Raw genomic sequence first — 25,358 nt, 5'->3', positions numbered from 1 at the left:
ATCCTTGATGATGAATGCAGCTTTCCTGCGACAACACTCCGTGTAGAGGTGCCCATAGTAGGAAGGGCTTTACCCATGATGGACTGGGCTGTATCCACTATTTCTTGTAGGCATTTCTGTGCACGGTCATTGGTGTTTCCATGCAAGGCCATGATGCGACCAGTGAATATACTGTGCACATCACATCGATAGAAGCTTGTCAGAGTTTTAGATGACATGCAATGTCCCACTGTGAAGATTTATCACTGGCCAGTGATGACCAAAATACTGCAGATGGAAAGCAAAATTCCCAATTAGCTTGTCTTACAATGATTGTTGAAGACCACAATCTTTTAGCCCCTGAGCAACGTTCATGCTGACATCTTGTAGGAGTTGTTATTAGTACATTGCCACTACTTGGTCAAAGTCAGTTATTTTGATTACTAATCAGGTTTGTGAAGCATCCGATACTCCCCAAATTACATTTAATATAATGTGCAGAAATAACTGATATGGCCAAATCAATCTGTGTTGAGTCAGTAGTGAAGAAGGCGAATGCAATGTTGGCATTCATTTCTAGAGGAATAGAGTATAGGAGCAGGGTTGTGATGTTGAGGCTCTATAAGGCGCTGGTGAGACCTCACTTGGAGTACTGTGGGCAGTTTTGGTCTCCTTATTTAAGAAAGGATGTGCTGACGTTGGAGAGGGTACAGAGAAGATTCACTAGAATGATTCCGGGAATGAGAGGGTTAACATATGAGAAACGTTTGTCCGCTCTTGGACTGTATTCCTTGGAGTTTAGAAGAATGAGGGGAGACCTCATAGAAACATTTCGGATGTTAAAAGGCATGGACAGAGTGGATATGGCAAAGTAGTTTCCCATGATGGGGAAGTCTAGTACGAGAGGGCATGACTTAAGGATTGAAGGGCGCCCTTTCAGAACAGAAATACGAAGAAATTTTTTTAGTCAGAGGGTGGTGAATCTATGGAATTTGTTGCCACGCGCAGCAGTGGAGGCCAAGTCATTGGGTGTATTTAAGGCAGAGATTGATGGGTATCTGAGTAGCCAGGGCATCAAAGGTTATGGTGAGAAGGCAGGGGAGTGGGACTAAATAGGAGAAAATGGATCAGCTCATGATAAAATGGTGGAGCAGACTCGATGGGCCAAATGGCCTACTTCTGCTCCTTTGTCTTATGGTCTTGATTATATTCACAATGTGCTTATTTTGATAAAGTTTAGATCAGACCAAAAAGATGATGTGGAGAAAAGGCCAATTAATATACTGTAATATTGTTCCCATTATTCTTCCCAAAGTGATTTTACTTGACCTACAGAAGTAAAATACTGCAGATGCAAAGCAAAATTCTCAAAGTACTCAGCACATTATGCAGCATGTGTGACAAGAGAAACTGAATTATCAGAGTAATGACCTTTCCATAATACTAGATTAAGCCAGAGAAGAAAAAATCATCTGTAAGTGTGAGGAAAGAACAATAAGGGAAGTCAGTGATTGATTGGAAGGTAGGAGAGATTAATCGACAAAAGTTCTGATTATATACCTGCCACCCCTTTTCCAGTTGTCAGAGAGCAAATGTTTCAGGACTTTAATGGGGGAATAAACTTTTTTTTACACTTTACTTTGTAACCAAATCATATATAAACTGACAATACAAACATGATACTACAAATAATTAAATGCTACTCATCAAACCTCTGCTAATTACTTCACTTTCTATTTAAGAGACAAGTTTCATGAAAGAGAAGACATGATTGCCTTTACTAATTTGAGTGTTTTGAGTTCAAGTTTGTCATTTTAACCTGCTTTCAACCAAACCAAAAGGAGCAATGTTCTTTCGAACCAAGGTGCAGAACACAGTACATATAACTGACACAATAAGTAATATTACCATAAATAAATGTGCATTTATGACACAAGTTTAAAAAGTAAACGGTAAGACGCATTTGGCGCTTCATATGTGGTAAGACTTGGGTGGTGGCAGGGAGTTCCGCAACCTCACGGCTTGGGGGAAGAAGCTGCTTCCATTCCTAACAGTCCTTGTCTGAATGCTACGGTACCTCCTGCCTGAGTAGGGGAGTCAAAGAGATTACTGCACAGATTGTGACAAGGGTGTAACTGCTGCAAATCAGCATATCAGTAAATAGAACATAGAAACATAGAAAATGGACAACACAATACAGGCCCTTCGGCCCACAAAGTTGTGCTGAACATGTCCCTACCTTAGAAATTACTAGACTTACCTATAGCCCTCTATTTTACTAAGCTCCATGTACCTATCTAAAAGTCTCTTAAAAGACCCTATCATATCCGCCTCCACCACCGTTGCCGGCAACCCAATCCACGCACTGACCACTCTCTGAGTTAAAAAACTTACCCCTGACATCTCCTCTGTACCTACTCCCCAGCACCTTAAACCTGTATCTTCTTGTGGCAAGCATTTCAGCTCTAGGAAAAAGCCTCTGACTATCCACACAATCAATGCCTCTCATCATTTTTATACTTTATTGTTGCCAAACAATTGATACTAGAACGTACAATCATCACAGCGATATTTGATTCTGCGCTTCCTGCTCCCTGGATTACGAATCGATAGTAAATATTAAACATGTAAATTATAAATCATAAAGAATAGAAAAATGGAAAGTAAGGTAGTGCAAAAAAACCGAGAGGCAGGTCTGGATATTTGGAGGGTATGGCCCAGATCCGGGTCAGGATCCGTTCAGCAGTCTTATCACAGTTGGAAAGAAGCTGTTCCCAAATCTGGCCGTACGAGTCTTCAAGCTCCTGAGCCTTCTCCCGGAGGGAAGAGGGATGAAAAGTGTGTTGGCTGGATGGGTCGTGTTCTTGATTCTTATACACCTCTATCAGGTCACCTCTCGTCCTCCGTCGCTCCGAGGAGAAAAGGCCAAGTTCACTCAAGCTATTCTCATAAGGCATACTCCCCAATCCAGGCAACATCCTTGTAAATCTCTGGACCCTTTCTATGGCTTCCACATCCTTCCTGTAGTGAGGTGACCAGAGCTGAGCACAGTACTCCAAGTGGGGTCTGACCAGGGTCCTATGTAGCTGCAACATTACCTCTCGGCTGCTAAATTCAATTCCACAACTGATGAAGGCCAATACACCCTATGCCTTCTTGACCACAGAGTCAACCTGCGCAGCTGCTTTGAGCGTCCTATGGACTCGGACCCCTGGGAAGCCTGATATTGTATTGAATGAATTTGGAAATTAAACTAATCCCATTTGCCATATTCATGAATACTGAAGTATTCGCATTCTCAGCTGTTTGGCAAGGTACCTGGGTCCAGTCGGAGGTGAGTAGTAACGTATGGCTTTCATCAGTATACCTAATAAATAGCAGCCGTGGGATTCCTGTAAATTTTGGAGACTAATCAGTTGATTTCACAAGTGTGGTAGGTTCCATATTTTAAAAAAAGTACAGCTATCTATTTAGGTTGAAGATTTGCTGATGAGGTTTGATGTCTTATTTCCTCTTTTTTTCATACTCTAACTAAATTGGAAGCACAATTACTTATAAAAGATAATTGGTTTATCCTGAATACTTTTATCTGAGGTTTTGTTACAATTTTACTTAAATGACAATGGAAGCGAAACTATATTTAGCAGTTCCTATCTGATTAGTTGAGTTTTATTAACAGCTATTTATAATATTCAATTTAAATTTTATTAATTCTTCCTTATTCGGTTACGCTAAAATATAGCAGCTTTTTGCTTGTGCTGCAGTGGCTATATAGAAAAGTTGGATTGATGATGCAATCTAAACTGCTCCCCTTATCATAAGATTTCTCTTGCATGATCTAATTATGAAATCAGGAATTGATGCAAGTGCTGGTGTATTGCATTTTGTTTTCCTGCTAGTGTCACAGGTATTGTCACAAGTTTTAAGAGGCATGATTAATTCAGTGCAGAAGTACTTCCCTTAAGATCTTTGCAAATGAGAAGTATGCAGCAGTAGCTAGCAATACAGAGTCTGCAGGAAAGGCACTTCAAATGTCGCTTCTGGTAATCCTGGGGTATACCAGGGTTATTTGGGTTTAAATCTAATCAACATCTGACTGATTTTACACTCAGTGGCCACTTTATTAGGTATCTCCTGTACCTAATCTCCAGCTATGGGTAAATGGCCCCACTACCTTGTGGGCAGCCTTGGGAGAGACAACGGCTATGGAAGTATACCCAGACAGAAAATCCGGAGTGGAGCCCCTAAGGCAGCTGGACGTTACTGAACATCCTGCCGGTAGCTCCTGCAGTCGAGCTTGGTGCCAAACATATTGCTTCACTTCCCTTTGGACTACACCGGTGGGGCCGAGAAGGGGATTTTGATGACTGGGTGTCCCAGGATCTCCATACTTCCTGTCCACGCTTGTGCCCTGGAGAGGTTACTCCTGTGCCACCATCCATTGTCCTTTGAGACAGACGGATGCCATCATCATGTACCTAATAAAGTAGCTACTGAGTGTATGTTCCTCATCCTCTGCTGCTATAGCCTATCTATTTCAAGGTTTAACGTCTTATGCATTCGGAGATGCTCTTCTGCACACCACTGTTGTAACGTGTGGTTATTTGAGTTACCATTGCCTTCCTGTCAGCTTGAACCAGTCTGGCCAATCTCCTCTGACCTCGCATTAACAAGGCTTTTTTGCCCACTGCACTGCCATTCACTGGATTTTTTTTGTTTCTCATACCATTCTCTGTAAACTTAAGAGACTGTTGTGTGTGAAAACCCTAAGAGAACAGCAGTTCTGAGGTACTTGAGCCACACCATCTGGCACCATCAATCATTCCACGGTTTGTTACTTAGATTACGTTTCTTCCCCATTCTAATGTTTGGTCTGAACAACAACTGAACCTCATGACCATGTCTGCATGCTTTTAAGTATTGAGTAGCTGCCACATGATTGACTGATTAGATATTTGCATTAAATGAGCACCTAAAAGCGGTCACTATGATCAAGCTTGTATGCGGTTTGAACTATGATACGCTTTAGCTCTTGATCAATTAACTTTTTCTTGTCCTTCCCAGTTTTATGTATGTTTATATTTATAGATATTCTTGTGGGTGTATTGACAATGATAATCACTTCTATTATAATTAGGAAAAAAACTTTACTTTGTGGTCCAATAAATGTTAAAAGTCCTGCATTTTGCTATTGATGGCAGATGAAGGGACTGAATGTTTGGAATGTTATAAGTTTGAGTAGGAAAGCAAAGGCAGATGGAATACAAAATGGGGGAATGTGGTATGAAGATATAACAAAAATTAGAATGGTGAGTAAATACAATAAAACTGTGAGTTCAGTACTTCTGGAACTTTAGTGTTGGACTGGCAGATATTCCAGATTATTCAATATCATTGATACTGATACCCCAACATACTCTTAATTTATTTTTTCTTGAAGGCTATGCAGTAGAGTAATAAATTTTCCAGTGAATCACTGGAAACCAAATTAAGTTTCCAGAACATCTGGAATTCCATGTAACCTGATATTAGACAATAGAGGTTTGACTACATTAGTGTTCAAGTGGTGGTGTATATCTTGTGGATCAAGTGATTTGGAAGGCAAATGAAATGTTGCCGATGTAACATGAGGGACCAAAGAAGGGCAGTAGAAGACTGCATGCAGTTTTAGTATGATTTAAGGAAAGATATGCTTGACCTGGTTGAGTTAGTTGATTCCGAGTAGGGTGGGGTGAAAAGATTTGATAAATTCTGTGCATACTTAGGGTTTAGAAGAGTGAAGTGATATTATTGAGATACTTGAGGGGATAAATGATGAACGTTTTCCCTCATTGGATGATTATTTGGAGTTGGCAATCATCATTTCTGGGCAAAAATGCACTTATTTAACATGCATTTGATAATTAAGTTCTTCTTGGAGTGCTTTGAATATTTGGACAGTGCAGCTGGCTGGGTACTGAAGCCTGTGCCAACTAATTGGCTGGAGTATTCAAAGACATCTTCAACCTCTCACTGTTGCAGTCTGAGGTTCAAAGTTGAAGGCAAGATTATTATCAAAGTACATGTGTCTTTGCTCAGGTAGGAGTTAAATCTAGCTATTACCAACCTCTCAATGCATTTCATTCTGAGATTCACTTTCCTGCAGGCATTCACAGTAAATAGAAGAAACACAATGAAAAACCACCACCAACAGGACAATCAATGCAAAAGACAAAAAACTGTGTAAATACAAAAAGAAAAAATTGAAATAATAAGCTATAAGTACCAAGAGCATGAGATGAAGTCCTTGAAAGTGAGTCCATAGGTTTTGGGAACAGTTCCGTGATGAGGCGAGTGAAATTGAATAAAGTTGTCCCCTCTGGTTCAAGAGTCTGATGGTTGAGGGGTAATAACTCTTCATGAACCTAGTTGTGTGGGACCTAAAACTCCTGTACCACCTTCGTGGTGGCAGTATTGAGAAGAGAGCATGGCCTTGAAGGTGGGGATCCTTGATGATGGATGCTGCTTTCCTGCAATAGCGCTCCATGTAGATGTACCCAGTGGTGAGGAGGGCTTTACCCCTGATGGACTGGACTGCATTCAATACTTTTTGTAGACACTTCCATTCAAGGGCTTTGGTGTTTCCATACCTAGGCCGTGGTGCAACCAGTCAATATACTCTTCACTATGCATCTATAGAAGGTTGTCAAAGTTTTAGCTGAAGTGCTGAATATTTGCAAACTTCTAAGAAAATAGAGGCACCACCATGCTTTCTTCGTAACACTTGCTTGTTCTCACCCTCGTCAAAAAGTCAGCAGTCATTCTAGTGCCCTGGATGAGCAGGGTGAGATGCCCAGTGAATGTAGCACTCACATTGACCATAATGAAATGCATTGAGATGTTAGTTATGGCTAGAATTAACTCCTGCCTTTGCATGGATATGGATCCATTGCAACTCACCAATCGCTGCAACAGGTCTACAGCAGATGTAACCTCAGTAGTTCTCCGCTCTGGTTTGGAGAACCCAGACAACCGCATTAATTCAGTACTAATATCAAGTTTCAAAATATGGACTTCTGTACCTCCCTCTCCAACTGGATCCTTGACTTCCTTTGTGGGAGATCACAGTTAATGTGGATTAGTAGTAAAATCTCCTCCTCACTGGCAATCAGTACAAGCACAGCTCAACACTATCAATAAAATCACCAATAATAAAGTGCTGTTGGTTGAATCTCAGATGGTGGTGAGGAAGTGATTGTGAACTTCCGGAAGGGGCAGTCAGGAGAGAAAACAAACAAGAGTGTGCGTGCGCGCGCACACACACACACACACACACACACACACACACACACACACACACACACACACACACACACACACACACACACACACACACACACACACACACACACACACACACACACACACACACACACACACCCCCCAGTAAGGGGTCAGCAGTGGAAAGAATGAGCAGCTTCGAGGCCTCAGAGGATCTGTCCTGGGCCCAGCACATTGATGCAATCAATAAGAAGGCACTCTAGGGCTTTACTTCATTTGGAGTTTGAGGAGATTTGATATCTCTCGAAAGACTCTTCAATTCGTACAGATGTATGGTGGAGAGCATTATGACTGGTTGCATCATAACCTGGTATGGAGGCCCCAGTGTGCAGGATCAAAAGAGGCTGCAGGGGTTTGTAGATTCAACCATCTCCATCATAGGTACAACCCTCCCCACTATCAAAGAATATCTAAAACACACAGTGCCGTATCAAGGACTTCATCATCCAGGACTAGCCCTCCTCTTATGATTCCCATCAGAGTGACATACAGGAACCTGAAAACCCACACTCAACAGTTTAGGAGTAGCTTCATCCCCTCTGCCATTAGATTACTGAATGGTCAATGAAAATGACCTCTTTATTCCTCTTTTTTGGTAAATTTATAGAATTTGGGGTCTTTATGCTGTACTGTAGCCACAAAACTGCGGTGGAGGCCAAGCCCATGGGTATCTTTAAAGTGGAAGTTGATAAATTCGTGATCGGTCAGGGCATCAGAGGAAATGGCAAGAAGGCAGGCGTGTGGGGTTGAGTGAGATTCAGGATCAGCCATGATGACGTGACAGAACAGACTAGATGGGATGAAAGGCCTAATTCCGCTCCTATATCTTATAGTCTAAAACAGTAAATTTAATGTCATATGGTAGTGATAATGTAATTCTAAGTGAATCTCAATCTTGAGGGCTGTGGTTTCAGAGCCATTAAGTGTATTCAAAGCTGGGTTTTTTTGTGGACTATAGTGGCATTGATGATAATGGAGATCAGTGAGGAAAATGAAGTTGAGGCCATTGATCTGATTAGCCACAATATTATTGAATGGCTGAGCAAGCTCAAGAGATGGATGGCTTTCTCCTTAATGTTTTTTCTACTTGCTTATGTTAGGACTTTTATTCACACAGAATCCTTTGCTTGACATCTGCAAGTAGCAGAAATGAATACATAATTTTATTACAATACAGCACGCTTAGAATCAACTATGATTCTTGTCAGCAGCATCAAGAATTTGTCTTCCTTTCAATAGGGAATGCAATAGTCATATCATTCACATGATACCAAAAGCACATTTTTACTTCCCATTTCCAAATATTCATGCTTCATCCTTCTGGTCACAAGGTAAGTTGTAAAGTAATCATGCAGGATGCAATCTCTTTAGAAAATGCATTAGTCCAAAACAACAGGGTGATACAGACCAATCATAATTCCACCTTAAAGCATTTTGGGGAAAGTGTCATAATAATTTTGATGATTGTTGCAATATTTTCAATAATTTGCATTATTTCATGTTAGATTTCATAATCTGTCCTAAGTCTATGCGAGAATTCAAAGGTCTATGTTGTCACGTTCTTGATCATTGTACATTTGGCCAATTCTGTATTGAATTCAGTTTTATTAAACTGCATGTACAAAATCAAAAGACAGAAAAGTGCCCTTTCACTTGGGACATTAATTCAGCTCAGTCAGAATCATGTGCTGTAATTATATTAATAATAACTAAAATGCCGAAAGTGCTGTGAGCACTTCAGCAGGTGAGCCAATATCTATAGAAAGGAACATGTGGAGTTAACATTTCAGATCAATGACTCAGTGACCCTCTAATTCTCCATGTAGAGTCCAGCTAAAATCACCAAACCTCACTGTAGTTGTGATTGCTCCCCATACAACATAGCTATGCCATTGTCATAACACAGGCAGATGTTCTTAGTGCAGGAAGGCACTCTGGTTGACTGTGATTACTATTTTGGAAATTTTCTTTTGTTCAATTTAGAATGATAGAAACTTCGGCAGTAATCTCCATGAGCTCTCCCATAGGCATTGTAAGCACAATTTTAGTTCACACCAAAAAATCAAGATTAGATTAGACGTTTGATAGCTATGAGTATACAGTATGTGATCATATTCATGCAAAACAACTTAAAATATGACAGCACTTAAGGGCTCTCAAGACCCTTATGCAGACCCTTGTTCAACTGTTTAGAGTCTTGTTTGCTTTATCAATAATTTAGTATTGAACTGCCACTTTTTTGCATTTAATTAGTACATCAATAAGGTTAATATTGAAAATCTTAACAGCTAGGTTTGTTTTTTTTAAGCAATAATTCTGATTCTATGGCTAAGAAAATACATATTAGTTGCAGTTTTATCAATATATTGTAATACATTTTCCAATATATCACGATCAGGCATTCTACTGTAATATTTTTGGGGGTTAGGGTGGGGTTGACAGGTTTATTATTGGCAGATAACATCAATTTACAAAATAAATGTTATTGTAAGTTCACATACCTTTTGTTTTATCTACTTATTTCACACCATGATGGAAGGATATGTGTATCATTTGTATGATAGGTCATTGTACAAGTTCTAGAAAGCGGGGGGGGGGTATCATGTGTTTGTTGTGCAACCTATTTGTGGGTTGTTATTCCCTTAAAACTGAAAAAGAGAATATTAGATGAATTCAAGATGGTCTGTTGTGACAAATTTGGGTTACTAAAGTTTTATTTCACTCTATTTATTATGCGAGCAATTGAAATTATTTAAAACAATACTTCCAAATGCATTATTTGAAGTACTTTTGATAAATATTGCATGTATCAGGAAGTAATTTGGATCTCTGAAGACAGCAAGATGGGGTGTAGAATGGGAATATGGAATGTAGGATGTGGTTGACCATAAGATAAAGGTTTGGTATTGAATGTCAGAAAGGACTTGAAAAGCCAAATTGTCTACTTCCACTGATGATCCCTAATCTCGTTTGTATTTGCATAAAAACCCATTGTTATTAGCCTAATCACAAACAAAAGAAAATCTGTAAACAACAGGAATTCTGCAGGTGCTGGAAATTCAAGCAACACACATCAAAGTTGCTGGTGAACGCAGCAGGCCAGGCAGCATCTGTAGGAAGAGGTGCAGTCGACGTTTCAGGCCGAGACCCTTCAGGACCAGCAACTTTGATGTGTGTTAAAAGAAAATCTGTAGTAGCCTCAAGGGACACAAGGTGAAGGAGAAACATAACTAGTGATTAGTACAATGCTGCTTCAGTGGCTCCTATTGGGTAAGATTCATTTAGATAGTGGTAGGAGGGTAATATCAAATGGCTTCTTCATATGTTAGAAATAGGTGAAATCTAGAAAAAACAGGAAAAATAATTTTATGGGAACTATTTTAGGTACTCAATTCATTGTTTAAAATTGTGTTTTTTTAGAGAAGAAACTTCGCCTTCCTGCATTCTTTCCTGAGGTCTGTTTCACCAATATGGTTGAGGAGGCTTTTGTCCCTCTCTTAACATACAAAAAGAAAATCCACAGCAGCAATTAAGATTATCTGTGGAGAGAAAAGATAGTGCTTTGAGTCAATGTCTTTGCATCTGAATGAGAAAAGGGGTAAGGTATGGGAAGAAGGGAGAACAAAGAACTGTGAGTGATGAGGGGGGTAGGAGGAGAAATGACAAGAGGTGATAGAGTTAGATGAAATAGAATGGTAAAGACGTGAGGAATAGAAAATAAACTTGAAGAAGGTGTAAACAGGAAATGGATAAATACTTTAAAAGACAGCTGTTCAGCACCAAATCTGCTCTCAATATTGTTTCAAAACTGGTACAAAAGGCGCACACCATAGAAAAAACAGATGTTGGTAAAAAACCAAGTTCTTGTTAAAACAATACATTTTTTTTTTGCATTTAATATATGTGAACACTGAAAATGGCCCTGAAAGCCCAAATGGATTTCTTTTAACCTATTGATACAACTCTTCACTGGTAATGTAAATTCAAGATGACATTGTCATTAATTTTCTTTAATGTTGTATAGAACTTTCAAAGTGCTATGAAAAGAGGATTTTCATAGCAGTCATGGAGTCCATTCTCATGTACAGATGCAAGACATGGACACTCAACAAGACTATGCGAAAGTCTCTGGATGGTTGCTATACACGAATGCGCCAGATGGCTCTTGACATGAGTTGGCAGCAGCACATGATGAACGTCGAGCTCTATGACAACCTACCGATGCTCACCACTAAAATCGAGGCGAGAAGACTGCAACTAGCGGGGCACTGTCTAAGCCACCCCGAGCTACCTGCCAGCCTAGTCATCATATGGGAGCCCAAGCACGGGAGGATGAACCCTGGACGCCCTCCCAAGACTATGGTCAACATGCTCCTAGAAGACAGCGGTGCGGCTAATGTAGATGAACGGAACACACTGATGAGGGAGAGGGAGAAGTGGAGAGTCCGTCATCATGTCCGACGCCGGCCCCCTAGACCTGAGTCGACATAGTAGTGGTAGTAGTTCAGGGTGCTGACATAGATTTATGACCAGCCTTATACTTGTCTGTGGGATGAGTTGGTTGGTGTTGGTGAAAAAGAGCAGAAATGCAGGTAGTTATTGATAAAAGAAGATGAAGATTTTGTGGAAATAATTAAGGCAGAGCTTGAATTAGTCCATAGTGACTAGTTTTGATTTGAGATTTGTAGAGACTGGAGTGCTTTTATTTGGAAAAACAAATACTCAATTTTGACAAACACTTTTTTAAAAAAAAAGGTCAGAAAATGTTGACAAACTATACCAAACGTAAAAACTGAGAAATTTGAGCTCTTAATTATAAAATGTCACTCATTGGCAATTTGCCAATCTGCTAACTTGAACAAAGCCTTTTGAGGTTTACCAATGAGAGCTGGCGTGAATTAGGTTATTTCCTGCTTTCACCTCTCCTTCCATTCCTCAGTATTCTTTAAATGGGATTTTATTAGTTGGTGATAACTAACTAATGTTGGTGTATTGTGCTATAGTCCCCATTTTAATTCCCTAATGAGATATGGAGAACGTGATTTTATATAATTAAGTGGGAAATGCTAACCTGCAAATTCTGTCCTGTGTCTTTACCTGGATTTTAATTAAAAAATTATTTTAAAATAATACAAAAAATCATGCCAAAAGATGCATTAAAAATAAGGAAGACTATTTAAATTGAGCTGTAAACAATGCATCTTATTGCAATCAAAAGTTCGGGACTTGCATCCTTGTTTTTTTTCCATAGCTGGTTTCTATCTTGTGACATTGAGTCACAACACATGAGCAGAGTCACATGAGCTGGATAGACACAACACACCTTAATTACAATGCAGTTAGGAATGCATTTTCAAAGAATTTTCACTATAGGCTAGTCTTTTACTGCTGTCATAATGAGTGTGATGAATTCTGAAAAATGCAAATTAGTGATCATTCTGCAATTTCTTTAGCAAATACAAAAAGCTATATATGTATAACCATGTATTCTTATTGTCATAATCTAACTGTGCTTTGTATATTGTTGTATATTCTGCATGTAAGTATATGGTTCAAATACTTTTAACCATATACTTTGTGCAGTGTGAAAACAAATGTAATGCCATTGCTTTTAACATGTCTATCAGTTTAAAAGTCTTCAGGCCTCTTTTTAAAATACTGTTTGTTTTATTAATCAGTAGGGCTATTCAGCACATTTTTGGGTGGCCTGAGAGGAAAAAAGGACAGCTTAGCACAATCTAGTAATGTTGATTTGGTTGAGGAATGGGTATTGATCAAATATTGAGAATAGCACTCTCATTTTTGCAAGGGTGCTACTGGATCCTTTTCATTAGATGGGATGTTGATTTAAGTATCACATAAAAGATATGTCAAATTGAAACTTCAACTGTCCATTTCCCCTCTATAAATGCTCCCTGAAACAGAGTTTTTCCAGCAGATTTTTCTTTGTCTAACAGTGCAGCACTTTATTGGCACTGGACTGGAACGTCAGCCTTTCAGCCTTCATTTTTGTCTCTGGAGTGGTCATTTGAAACTATAAACTTCTTGCATGAGAGCGAAACTGAACAATTGGTGACTCTGGGGGTAAAGCAGCATTAGTTGCCAGCAGCTCTGGGTACTAATGGAAGGAGAAAATGAGGGTTAGAGGAACATTTGTTGTATTTAATTTGCAAAGATAGAAAGCCTTAGCTGTAACATTTAAATAAATATTCGGCTCTCCCCAAATCATCCAAACTAAACTACTAATATTTTCCCATAATTTGATCTAACGTGAAATATCAGATGCAGATCAACAAGGAATGAAGGCTATAAGAGGTTGGCGATTGAAGTGGATGTTTTGGGAAACCTGTGGCACCTGGTAGCACTCCATATGTGAGTGATGCAGAAAGCAAAATTACATCGCTTGATTGTTATCATTACTGTCCATTAAATGGTATAATGTTTAGTGTATAGATGCACAGTGCTGAGTTTTATGAAAGTTATTTAAATACTGTTTTACATGCTATATGTAATACATTTTCTTTAATATTATTGGGAACGTGCAATCCCATTTTTCTTGTATTGCCGTCTGTTGTGATAACATTACGTAAAGTAGGTTAAAAAGAGCAATTAATGAACTAAACTGCACTGTAGATTTGTGATGACCTAGTTTCTAGTATTATACATCATAGATTGTGTTTCCCTTGTGACTGCTACTCAGTAACCCACTGAAGAAAGATATAAGTATATTTCCTATTATCACCCTAAATAACCCTCCACTATCCTTGAAGGACATCCTCGAAGAAAGGATGAAATTCTTGAGTGTGTATAAGGAAATTAATTTATTTTTTAACCAATTGATTTTTTTAAATGTCATTTATTGGTAAATGTCCAGTTGCTAATTACATATTTAAAAATGGAGTATGGTTTGTTTTGAAAATGGGGCAGGGGGTGATTAGAAAAAAAAATTCAGTACCAGCCAGTATTGCACAGGATTGTTTGATAAACTACGCCTTATTATATCAGACAAAGGACATTGAACAAGTGCTGTTGTGTTCAGCTGGGTGAATGTGCAGGGTTTTTGTTATTGAGTGAAATGGAAAAAAAAAGTAGAGTTTACTTGGAATAGTGCTGGCTTTTGGAGGCTTCCTGATGCAGGGATTGGTTGGCAATGTTCCATATGGATCCAGGTGGTACATTGAGTCAGGTCACATGATTGTTATATATGCCAGTTCTTGAGTCAACATAGGCTCCCTATCTGTGATTATGCAAGGCACCCTGATGCATCAAAGAATGTTGGGAAGAGGAGGAGAGAGGTGGGGCTGGAGTTGTGCCTTTTGCTGTTCTTCCTAATTATTCATCTGCATGACCATTTGGGAACAAGATTGTACTGCTGTAAACAACAAATAGCTCTGATCTAGAAACAAGTAATGTTTTCCAGTTGTGGAGTGACTAGACTACGCAACATCTGCTGTAACCAAGAATCTAGAAAATTACAAGCTCCTGTGCAGTTTGTGCGGTTGAACATGGAATTACCTTCGACAGAGTGTTCACATCACTGTGTGTGTGTCACCTGACAGCCTTGTGCTGCAGGATGAACCTAATACAGAGCTATTATTAGTAAGGGTGCAAGCAAAGAAACCTTTCTGTGGATTACATTGCTGGACTTCCCAAGCAACAATGTTACCCAGGTATACTTTAAAATAACTGTTGGTGTTGATCTTGTGCATTAAGTATTCTCTTAATCTTTTAAATCTTTGAACAGCTAAGATTCTTTATGAAAGATTCCTTGTTATATCCAACTCTTTTGAAATATTGCAATTAAGCAGGAATAAGAGGCTGAAACTTTAGGGGTTTATTTTTGTAAACCCAACAGTAGAAAATGTTGCTTTTAACATTTTTCTTTTACTGAAATTGTGTGCAAACCGTACCGTATGAGGGATGTGCTTCTGCTTCTCAGAAGATTTGTGAGACTTCATAGAATTGTGCTGCTATATAGGGAAAAGTTAAAATTTTGAGACAAAATACATTTTTATGTTCCAGACCAATTGTGTCATAATCTTTTGGAAAAGTGATCTGAGAGAATTTGTAATACTGAGGTAACAAATGCTGCATTTCTGCCTTTTTATCTCACAGGATTCTAAAACCAGTTGTAAGTTTTATTGTTTTATTTACCAGTTTACAAATTGAAGGATGGTTATCATAGAATTTGGTTAACAAGATCTAATTGGATTTTGCTGCAGCTGAGTAACTTCATATGTGATTTTTGCTTTGTGCAAATTTAAATGAGAGACATCAGTGCTAGGAAGTGGCCTTATCCATTTCTGGCACCCAGCATTAGGCAGTTCTGTTTATAGTGCATTCAAACTCTGATAAATAGTATCTCTGTTCTGTCACCACTATGTTCCTTTAAAGTTATATGTGGAGAAATATTAGAAGACAGAATTCATTATATTAAGTATCCCAACATGTGTTATTATTTTGGAGGAGGAAAAAAACACAATGTAGAAGGTAGCACACACAAAATGCTGAAGGAACTCAGCAGGCCAGGCAGCATCTATGGAAAAGAGTAAACAGTCGACATTTCAGTCCAAGACCCTTCTTCAGGACATGCTGAGTTTTCTCCTGTATTTTGCATGTGTTTTACAGCATCTGCAGATTTTGTCTTGTTTGCCAAATTTGAGTAATTATAGCACTATCAAATTTCTAGTTATAGCAGATGCAATTATTGATATCCTAAAGGATGACATAGTCCACTCCTAGTATAGCTACTGTTCTTCAGTGGGCATTATCTCTATTCTTTAGCCCTTTGACCTGAGATCATCTTCAAACCAGTTAGGCACACTATCAATAAAGCCATCCATTTATTCTTCCCCAGTTCTATCCCTACTTCAGATCATTTGCTGCAATTATTTATACCCATTTGTTTGTTTTTTTTCTGACTACAGCCCTTCGTGTTAATGTTGTAAACTTTTGGCCATCCAAAACTCAGCTGTTCAAGCAATGTCTCACGTTAAGCCCTGTTGGCTTTCAATCCCTTTGTTTTCTGATATGCATTGACACACATTGCACACTGCTGACAAACTTTGCACTGTACAAACCATGTGCAACCCTGCGTTCTGGCTTTTCATTCATTCCAACTGAATCTGCTCTTCCTGGTTATCATGCCTTGGGTTGACAAGTACTAAACTCTGCAATTTCTCATGCTTCCTTTAAGCTTTCCATCAAAAAACTTCTCTTTGTGTCATCTCCTAATGTGACTTGGTGTTAAATTTTATGAAAGTTCCTGTGAAGCATATTTGCATATGTTAAAGAAACTAATATCCTCCATGTATTTTAATATTAATTCTGTAATAATTTTACATTATAACTACAAAGTAAAACTTTATCTGCCTCATCAAAGAAAACATCTGTTTTCTTTTGAATCTTTTGTTTTGCCAGCTACCTTAGTGCTACCTTTGGATGGGAGATAAATGTTTTGAATCCAATACTTCTCAAACTCATTTGGTTTTGGACCTTTAATATGTAAATATATAGTTGCTCACATTTGTTAGCCATTTGACTTCTGACTCTAGAATGGTGGGATCAGGAGAAAACAGTTCTCTCTCTCTCCATGGCACTCAGTCCCTTTCTTATGTTTAAAGTTTAATTTAAGAAGTAGTATGAAGATGGACTTGGTTCCAAATTGAAAATTCAAGCAGCATTGTAATGGGTAAAGCAGGCGAGTGGGCAGGAAAGCTATAAATATTACTGATGAAAGTAATGCACTATGTAGCATGAATCTCTAAGCTTTGTGCTATGCCAGCATTCTAGAGATTTCATTTAATACAATATGTTGTTTATTCTCTCAGCTAGGCATGTAATCTGCATTTGTTCCAATACACAGCTGAGAAATTTGAGACAAGCAAAAGCAATTCATTTTCTCAGCCTAAATAGCATACTTCAATAAACATCTTGTAATTCCATTAATCAGTCATGCAATTTTTTCCCTAAATGATTCAGAATTAAATCACACAATTAGATCTACTAGCAGTTCAGTAATGTGAACCTGTAAGTGTGCCACACCCTAAATTCATTTTTTTTTGCCTATGTTGGCCCAAGTTATTTTCAGAAATGTTACTTTGCTGAACTGCAACTCTTCAATGCACAATACATTCCTAAAGATCATTTACAGAATGCTTTCAACCTCTGACAGTCTGGTGGTGGAGGAGTACAAGGGCTAGTGGGAGGAGGAATTTATTTTTTCTTACTGATTATTTCCATGCAATATTGTAGAGGATGAAATAATTGTCTTTGTTTGTGATTTCCACTCCTTAGTTCCTACGTCTCCTCCCAGTAGGTTGATGATGTTTATTTAAGATTTGATGATTCTTGAAAGGATGTGAGATTCCAGAACTGGTAGCGAAAATGGTTTCCTAACTTGCCATGAGAAGTATGTGAACACTTAGAGTCATCTTCTCTGTGCACTGAAGCTATTGGCTTATTAGTGAGGAATTTTTGGGTCTCTGTAGGCCACCCTGTCAAAAAGAGCAGTTTCAGCAGTATAACAAAAATACAATCCAAAAAGGTAGAGATCTTGGAAAATTTGTTATTATGAGCAAGTTATTATAATTTGCTCAATTAAAGTACATAGATATTATATTTTTCTGCATTATTGTAGGTATATGCCTTCCATCAATCCATCCTTGGTTTGGTTTTCAGCAAAATAAAGTCTTGCTTTGGACAAATCCTTGTGTGGCACATGGCCAAGTGGTTAGAGCGTTGGACTAGCGACCTGAAGGTCGTGGGTTCGAGCCCTGGCCGAGGCAGCGTGTGTGTCCTTAAGCAATGCTCCAGTCTACCCAGCTGAGAATGGGTACTGGCAAAAGTGCTGGGGGTTAACCTCACATTTAACGGGTTAATTGGCATCCTATCTGGGTGGGAGTTTCGTACTCGTTCCGCCACGGAAACTGGCATAAGCACTGGTCTAATGGGCCACAAGGCTCGTGACAGACTTTAATCTTGGCAAATCCTTGCAAAACTCAAGGGAGATTAGAAAGCAAATTGCAAATATGTGGTCAAGTTTTCTGGGATGTCACTCTAACTCATGATAGCAACTTATAAATTGCCAGTAAATATTAATTTCTGTATTAGTTATCAATCACCATGTGACCATTTTCTTTCAAGCTGGCCTGCTCCAGAATTCAATCCCAGCCAGATAAGACTTCTAGTCTACCAGGATTGTGAGCGACGGGGGAGAAATGTGCTGTTTGATTCCAAAAAAACTGAAGAAACTTCATCTTCAGTAAGTTGGATTTTTTTCCTATTTATCTAAAGATTAAGATAGAATAAAACACCTTTTACCTATGTAGTTCTACAATATTTTAATTGGGTCTGAAGTATTCTAACAGAAACTACACAAGACAATTTCTGAACTTTTATTTCCTTATCAAAAATGGTAATCACTTATATCCCAGCAGTGGCTGCCTCCAAACCAATGTCTCATAATCCCCCATTGCAATGTTGCATGATTTTTACTGGCAGTCATGTGGATTTATCATATTGCATTGAGAAAAGGTAGTGAAAACAGTTAAAAAGAAACCATAGCAACACACATCAAAGTTGCTGGTGAACGCAGCAGGCCAGGCAGCATCTGTAGGAAGAGGTGCAGTCGACGTTTCAGACCGAGACCCTTCGTCAGGACTAACTGAAGGAAGAGTGAGTAAGGGATTTGAAAGTTGGCCCTTACTCACTCTTCCTTCAGTTAGTCCTGACGAAGGGTCTCGGCCTGAAACGTCGACTGCACCTCTTCCTAGAGATGCTGCCTGGCCTGCTGCGTTCACCAGCAACTTTGATGTGTGTCGCTTGAATTTCCAGCATCTGCAGAATTCCTGCTGTTTGCAAAAAAGAAACCATGTATCACCTGTGACTTGTGCTTGTGTCTTGGTCAGTCTTAGAGGAGAGTTAACAGTAATGGCATCTCTTTTCTCCATAGACTAACATATAACCATGTAACAATTACAGCACGGAAACAAGCCATCTCGGCCCATCTAGTCCGTGCTGAACTCTTACTCTCGCCTAGTCCCACCGACCTGCACTCAGCCCATAACCCTCTATTCTTTTCCTGTCCATATAGCTATCTAATTTAACTTTAAATGACATCGAACCTGCCTCAACCACTTATGCTGGAAGCTCGTTCCACACAGCTACCACTCTCTTGAGTAAAGAAGTACCCCCTCATGTTACCCCTAAACTTTTGCCCTTTAGCTCTCAACTCATGTCCTCTTGTTTGAATCTCCCCCACTCTCAATGGAAAAAGCCTATCCACGTCAACTCTATCTATTCCCCTCATAATTTTAAATACCTCTATCCAGTCCCCCCTCAACCTTCTACACTCCAAAGAATAAGGATCCAACTTGTTCAACTTTTCTCTGTAACTTAGGAGATGAAACCCAGGTAACATTCTAGTAAATCTTCTCTGTACTCTCTCAATTTTGTTGACATCTTTCCTATAATTCGGTGACCAGAACTGTACACAATACTCCAAATTTGGCCTTACCAATGCCTTGTACAATTTCAGCATTACATCCCAACTCCTCTACTCAGTGCTCTGATTTATAAAGGCCAGCATACCAAAAGCTTTCTTTACCACCCTATCCACATGAGATTCCACCTTCAGGGAACTATGCACCATTATTCCTAGATCCCTCTGTTCTACAGCATTCTTCAATGCCCTACCATTTACCATGTATGTCCTATTTTGATTAGTCCTACCAACATGTAGCACCTCACATTTATCAGCATTAAACTCCATCTGCCATCTTTCAGCCCACTCTTGTAACTGGCCTAAATCTCTCTGCAAGCTTTGAAAACCTACTTCATTATCCACACTTCATTGTCCTGACGAAGGGTCTCGGCCCGACGCGTCGACTGTACCTCTTCCTCGAGATGCTGCTTGGCCTGCTGCGTTCACCAGCAACTTTGATGTGTGTTGCTTGAATCTCCAGCATCTGCAGAATTCCTCGTGTTTGCGTCATTATCCACAACTCCACCTCTCGTAAAGCTCTCTACTTCTCGTAAAGCTCTCTTTACGATCACGTTTGCCTTTTAAGTGAGCGGTGTATTATGGAGCAGAAACAGCAGTCATAATATATTAAGATTTATTATAGGACCTGATCTGTGTATTTCTTCCCCACCCCAAAGATCTGTGGTCTCGATAAGGAATCATTTTGTGCTGCCTCTGTTGGAGATGCCCAAGGGTTGTAAAACTGAGCAAGAGTAAATCCAATCAAAACAAAAAGTTACAAGGCAGTTCCAAGTTACTACTGACGTGTCAAGGTTTATAGCCCTAACTCTAAGATAGTAGAATTGGTTGTAAATTGCTTTGTGGATGTTCTGAGCATTTGAAAAGCAAAATACAGGAATTCATAATTGATGTTTTACATCATCTGCTTTAAATCTATAAAATGTAATTGTATAATTTTATTTGTGACTTGAATGGAAAATAATCTATTGTCCATTGTTTGCTGAAAATAGTGAAAATGAATTTTTGAGGTCTGTTTATACATCAAAAAATCGATAGGTCAATAGTTTCCTTGTTTATATGATCCAAAAGCTTTTAAAGCTATGCAGTCTATTTTCCCTTCATGACAGTAAAACAAAATCTCATGGGCAATTGACATCTGAAATATAAACACCAAAATGCCAATATTTTATATCCCAGGCTCCACCCCCCTGCCCCACCACCACCCCCCCCCCACCCCCAACTTGGATGTGTGCTTTACCATGTGGTAAGAATGATGAAAGAAATATTTCTTTCTGGTCTCTGTGCAGTTTTATCTCACGAGTTTTTAAGGAAGTCATATGATTATCATTCAACAGCATGATGTGTTGGTGACTGATGTTATGAAAATGAGTCTGAATTTAAAAAAAATAGAAGCAGTTGCAGTTCTTTTGAGAAACATTCTGATCTAAAAAAAATCTTAAATGTAGTTTCTTAATGAGCACTTTATTTGAGTAGTTGAACCTTTTGACTAATATTTGATTTCCACTTTGCATTTTTCTTTTCAAAAGTGGATAGGAGATTAGGAGGGGGAGTAAATGTCGAATAGAGTTTTAAGTACATGAGGATTTCTTGTGATTTTGTGTAATAGTTCACTTTTAGGTAATTTAGTTGTAATTTCAGATTGAAGAGCTTCCTTGAGGGTGGTCATCAAATTGCAATAACTCAGTGCTCTGGACGAAGGAATTAAATGTAGATAAAATCTTTAACCAGAAACCTGAAGTTCTGAATTGGAAAATTAAACAGATGTTGGATGTATCTTTCGGATTGCAAATGGGGAACCTAAAATTCCCCATTTGTTTTACTGTGGGTTCTTGCAAGACAATGAATCTCAAGATAGTATATGGGGAGATATATGTACTTCGATAATAAATTTGCTTTGAACTTTTGAAAACGATTTCTTAAGGACAAATGAGTGACTACAGTGGGTGTGGGACTGGGAAAAGGGAGAGAAATGAGGAATGGGTGTAAAGAGGTAAGCCAGGTCACTTCAGTAACCTTGGATGAGAAGATACTTGGGGAGAAGAGTGATAATGTGGGGGATTGACTTTTTATGATTTCTGAGGTGGCCTTGTTATGGGTTAACCATTAGATTATTTTGGTGCAGAGTTTGGGAGAGCAGAAATGATAACATAGAGCAATTTAAAGTCACTGACAAAGTCGAGGAGTTTAAAATTGGTATTTAATTGCAATTCCTCAGCTGCATTTTCCCAGAAAATTCCTTGGATTCCAAAATTAGATAATTTTAGCTGTGAATGTGTGATGGAAATTGTGGTTGGATTTTTGTTAGGAAATGCCACTGTTTGGGATTTCCCCATGTGCACGTATGAAGACTGGCCATGTCATACTAATTCACAGCTATTTGCTGATGCATTGCCAACTAAGCTCTGACATGAGACTCCCTTACAGAGCTCATCAGTGGAAATAGATGTGATAATTCAGCAACATTTTTGGAGAATCTATTCAAGAAAATCTCACCAGTTTAGATTTAGCCCAGAAAGTTCTCCATTGATTTGTGTTAGATGAAAGCTGCAAGATATTAAGTTAATGTTTGTATTTTAAAGTGTTATTTAATTCTTTGAGTTTATTTTCATTTTTCAGTTTTACTTCTAAGGAAGCTGAGGCGCTGCTGTGCTTTCTTCATAATGGCACCTGCGCACGAGGCTCAGGATCTGTCCTAGACTCAGTACGTAAATGCCATTACAAAGAAAGCATAGTAGTGCCTCTTGTGCCTCTTCTTTCCTCTTCTGTCAGACTCTCCCTTCTCCAGCCCTGTATCTCTTTCACCAATCAACTTCCCAGCTGTTTACTTCATCCCTCCCCCTTCAAGTTTCACCTATCACCTTCTGTTTCTCTCTCCCTCCCTTACCTTTTAAATCTACTCCTCAACTGCTTTTCTCCAGTCCAGCAGACGGGTCTCATCCTGAAACGTCAACTGTACTCTTTTCCATAGATGCTTCCTGGCCTGCTGAGTTCCTCCAGCATTTTGTGTATGTTGCTTTGGATTTCCAGCATCTGCAGATTTTCTGTTGTTTGTGATAGTAGTGCCTCTATTTGATGTTAGCAAAGATTTGCCATGACATCTAAAACTTTGACAAACTTGTAGTGGATACAGCCCAGTCCATTGTGGGTAGCACCTTGCTCACCATTGAGCACACCTACACAGCATCCATCACCAAAGATCCCCACCACCCAGGCCATCTACTCTTCTCACTGCTGCCAAAGTACAGGAACCAGGTTCAGGAATGGTTATTACCCCTCACCCATCATGCTGTACAACCAGAAGGGATAGCTTCACTCAATTTCACTCGCCGCCGTCCCTGAATTGTTCCCACAACATATGGACTCACTTTTAAGGACTCTTCATGTTCTTGATTATTTATTGTTTATTTGTTTATTATCTTTTCCCCTATTTTTGTATTTGCAGTTTGTTGTCTTTTGCACGTTGGTTGTTTGTTCATCTTGCTGGGTGTGGTCTTCCATTGATTCTATTGCGTTTCTTGGATTTACTGTGCATTCCCGCAAGAAAATTCATCTCAGAGTTGTATATGGTGACGTGTATTTTGATAACAAATTTACTTTGAACTTTAAAATGTGATAACATTTGAAGAGTTCAATTTTTTTTGTCGTTTATTTTTTATCGTATTGAGATATTTTAATGCTTCTATATGTCCCAAATATCTTTGTTTGCTTTCTCAGTTGGGTAAGCCAAGAGATGTGGCTTAGCTGCCTGCTTCTGATTCTTTTTTCCAGTGGTCTTATGGATGCACAAGGAGCACAGGATAGATTTATGTTGAAAAGCTCCTGCCGGCATGCAAGGCCTTGCCACTATCGTTAATTTATTTTGTTCTGGGTGTTGTTACCTGCAAGTTCTACATCATGAGCGGCACGTTGTAAGGTACTGATGAAGCTGCTTCACTGTAATCACTTAGCTAAGGTTGCCTTTGCACTGCCATCTACAGGCACGGCAATTCATGCACTAAACAAAACAGTAGCTTGATTTTCATTTCCATCTTCTTCCTTTCTAAATTTTTAGATGATTTAACAGAATGTTTACTAAATAATTTTAATAATTAAAACTTGCCTCTTTACAGAAGGTTTGCAATGAAATCCAAACGAAGATTCTGGAGAAATATTGTCATTCAAAATGCAATACTTGTATCAGTTCATCAGATAGCTTCTCATCCACCTCCTCATCTTCCTCGAACTCTAAAGATCAGTCCTCAAGCCAGGTAAAGCCTAAAGTTACTCAATGCAAATTTTAATTCCTGTATTTTAGTTTATCAAAACTATATTAAGTAAGGGAAGTGAGAATTGGAAACTTTGGGGGATGGTGAATACCAGATGGAGCATAAGGGAGGGAAGACTACTTAATTTTGGAAAACTCCATGTCCGTGTCATAGGATTTTTTACTGCCCTGATAGAGTATAAGGTGGTGTTGTTTTAAGTTTGTGTTGCGCTTTACCCTGACAATGGAGAATGTAGAGGATGGACAGGTCAGTGTGGGAATGAGAACGCGGAATTGAATGGCATGCAGCAGAGAAGTTAGTGACCATTATGAGCCAAACACAGGAACTCTGCAAAACAGTTATTGGGGGCTCTCAAAATGGTGGAGATGTCCCAAAGGTAGGTGGGAAGGGACTAGAAAAGGTGAGACAAGATAAACGCAACGTATCAGGAGATAAATTCAGTGGGCCAGGACTAGTCAGAAGCAGGGCAATCTTGTTTGTGGAACTTGTTCAAGGGATAGAACCGAAAAGTATGGGGTTGGAGGTTGGGTACGTGAGATCTCTTGAAATGAGATCTGTGACTATACAAGGTCTCATCACAGTGGCGTTCATTGATGGGGTCATGTTCCAGGATTACCTCTGGGGCAATACCTGAGCTGTTGTCTGAGCTCTACAGTGGCACCACCTTTGTCAGTATTCAGGATATTGACCTCTGAGAGGGTGCCGACGTTTGTTCACTTATCCCTCCAGTGTATGTGGAGGATTTTGCAGAGATATTTGGTGGATATATTTCCAGTACTTTTTAAGTGTACGTTGTATGCAATTCAACACTCTTTGCTTATAGGAAAGCAACAAACACATTTGACACATGAGTACAAGATTTGAAGATGAGACACCAAGTGCTGACAGAGATAAATTTTTGAGATTGATTTAATAATGAAGGCTGATTGATTAAGGTGTTGAAGGTGTTCTGTCTTCAAAAAATGAGTTTACCCTTCCTCCACTATTGATGCCGCTCTCACCTGCATCTCCTCCATTCCCCAAACATCCATCTTCGTGCTGCCTTGACAGGGGTAGTTCTTCTTCTCCTTGCCTACCACCCCATGAGCCTCTGCATCCAACACGTTGTTCTCCGCAACTTCCACCATCTTCAACATGATCCTATCACCAAGCATGTCTTTACCTCCTCCTCCTCCCCCTCCCCCACCCACTCTTCACCTTCTGCAGGGATTGCTCTCTCCATGATTCCCTTGTTCATTTGTCTTTCCCCACTAATCTCCCTCCTGGCATGTAACCCTGCAAATGACAGA

The 25,358-nt window shown here is 39.2% G+C and overlaps 1 protein-coding gene across 4 annotated transcripts in view; it reads left to right on the top strand.

The window, feature by feature from the left end:
* fnip1 (folliculin interacting protein 1) overlaps positions 1 to 25,358 on the top strand; it is a 97,502-nt gene that overhangs the window by 8,999 nt on the left and 63,145 nt on the right. For 2 of the 4 annotated variants that reach the window (XM_072263956.1, XM_072263954.1), the window contains exons 2-3: positions 18,445 to 18,562; positions 23,914 to 24,051. In XM_072263956.1, coding sequence (XP_072120057.1) covers positions 18,445 to 18,562; positions 23,914 to 24,051 — 256 coding nt within the window. Of the gene's footprint in view, positions 1 to 14,888; positions 14,970 to 18,444; positions 18,563 to 23,913; positions 24,052 to 25,358 lie in introns of those variants that run through there. The other 2 variants (XM_072263955.1, XM_072263958.1) reach the window with 2 other exon arrangements.

The sequence above is a fragment of the Mobula birostris genome, chromosome 7, assembly GCF_030028105.1.
Source record: "Mobula birostris isolate sMobBir1 chromosome 7, sMobBir1.hap1, whole genome shotgun sequence".
NCBI classification, from domain to species: Eukaryota; Metazoa; Chordata; class Chondrichthyes; order Myliobatiformes; family Myliobatidae; genus Mobula; species Mobula birostris.
This window is presented reverse-complemented; position numbering and strand designations above follow the sequence as displayed.